The sequence below is a fragment of the Alligator sinensis genome, unplaced genomic scaffold (assembly GCF_000455745.1).
Source record: "Alligator sinensis unplaced genomic scaffold, ASM45574v1 scaffold1889_1, whole genome shotgun sequence".
NCBI lineage: Eukaryota > Metazoa > Chordata > Crocodylia > Alligatoridae > Alligator > Alligator sinensis.
Window position 1 is genome coordinate 33,648 of NW_005843691.1, and position 1,063 is coordinate 34,710.

Below are 1,063 nucleotides of genomic sequence, written 5' to 3' on the forward strand. Positions count from 1 at the left end.
GACCAGAAGTTTTTCTGGGGATTTCTAGGGGCTGAGGCTGTAACCTAGATGAGCAAAGAAGAAAGGGCTGCAAGCAAAGAAGCACTTCTGGCTGCATGTTAGCATTTCAGCCAGGACACAAACTCACTTAATTCTGTAATAACGCGCACAAAGAACATTGCTAGAGCATCCAGATTGTCTAATCAGACGGGTTATTTGGCTTGCTGGAGGCACTATGTTAATTGAACTTATGGGGGTTTTGTGGTTTTTTTTCTTTTTACTTCTAGGTTCCTCCGGGCAGATTGTGCTGACTCAGACCCCAGAGTCCCTGGCGGTGTCTCCAGGAGATCGAGTGACCATCAAGTGCAAAGCCAGCTCCAGCCTTACTTATAGTAGCTCTGGGAGTACCTATCAGCTCTTACACTGGTACCAACAGAAACCCGGGCAAGCTCCAAAGCTCCTCATCTATGATGCTTCCACACGGCAGTCAGGAGTCCCAGCCCGGTTCAGCGGCAGTGGCTCTGGCACTGATTTCACTCTCACTATCAGCAGTGTTGAAGCTGAAGATGACGGAGATTATTATTGTCAGCAGACCCGCAGTGGTCCTCACACAGTGATACAAACCCATACAAAAACCTGCTGCGATGCACAGCCCAGCACCACAGCTGCTTCCTGAAGAGACACGTGATCGGCACAACTGCTACACTCAATACCAGCTCCGGGGTTTCCCTGGGACCGAAACACGTCACTTGTTGAGCCACAGATACCATCACGCTGCCCCTGCTGCCCAGCCTGCAGGACAGATCAGCCCAGGTGCGCAGTCCAGGGGAGTTTGCTTCTCAGACTTTTCAGCCCGCCTGAACTAGGGGATCATTTCTTCTTCTAGCATAACATTTATTTTCACCCTGAAAACCAAGCAATTCCTTTTCCTCCCCATGCCACCAACACCGTGGCAGGCAGGGCCAGCCTGGGGCTTTGCAAGCGGCGCTGCTGGAGAGAGGGCTGGCTCTTGGTTGGGACGGCTGCAGAGGCAGCAACAGAAAAGTCCACAATGCTCTCGTCACCCAACACGGCAGATGCATTG

General features: G+C 51.8%; 1 gene segment (V, D, J or C); it reads left to right on the forward strand.

Moving 5' to 3' along the window:
• LOC102372035 overlaps nucleotides 1-655 on the forward strand; it is an 835-nt gene extending 180 nt beyond the window's left edge. Inside the window, 1 exon segment of the V gene segment in view lies at nucleotides 267-655. Within this exon segment, the coding sequence occupies nucleotides 267-655 (389 nt within the window).
• Nucleotides 656-1,063: the final 408 nt, after the last annotated feature.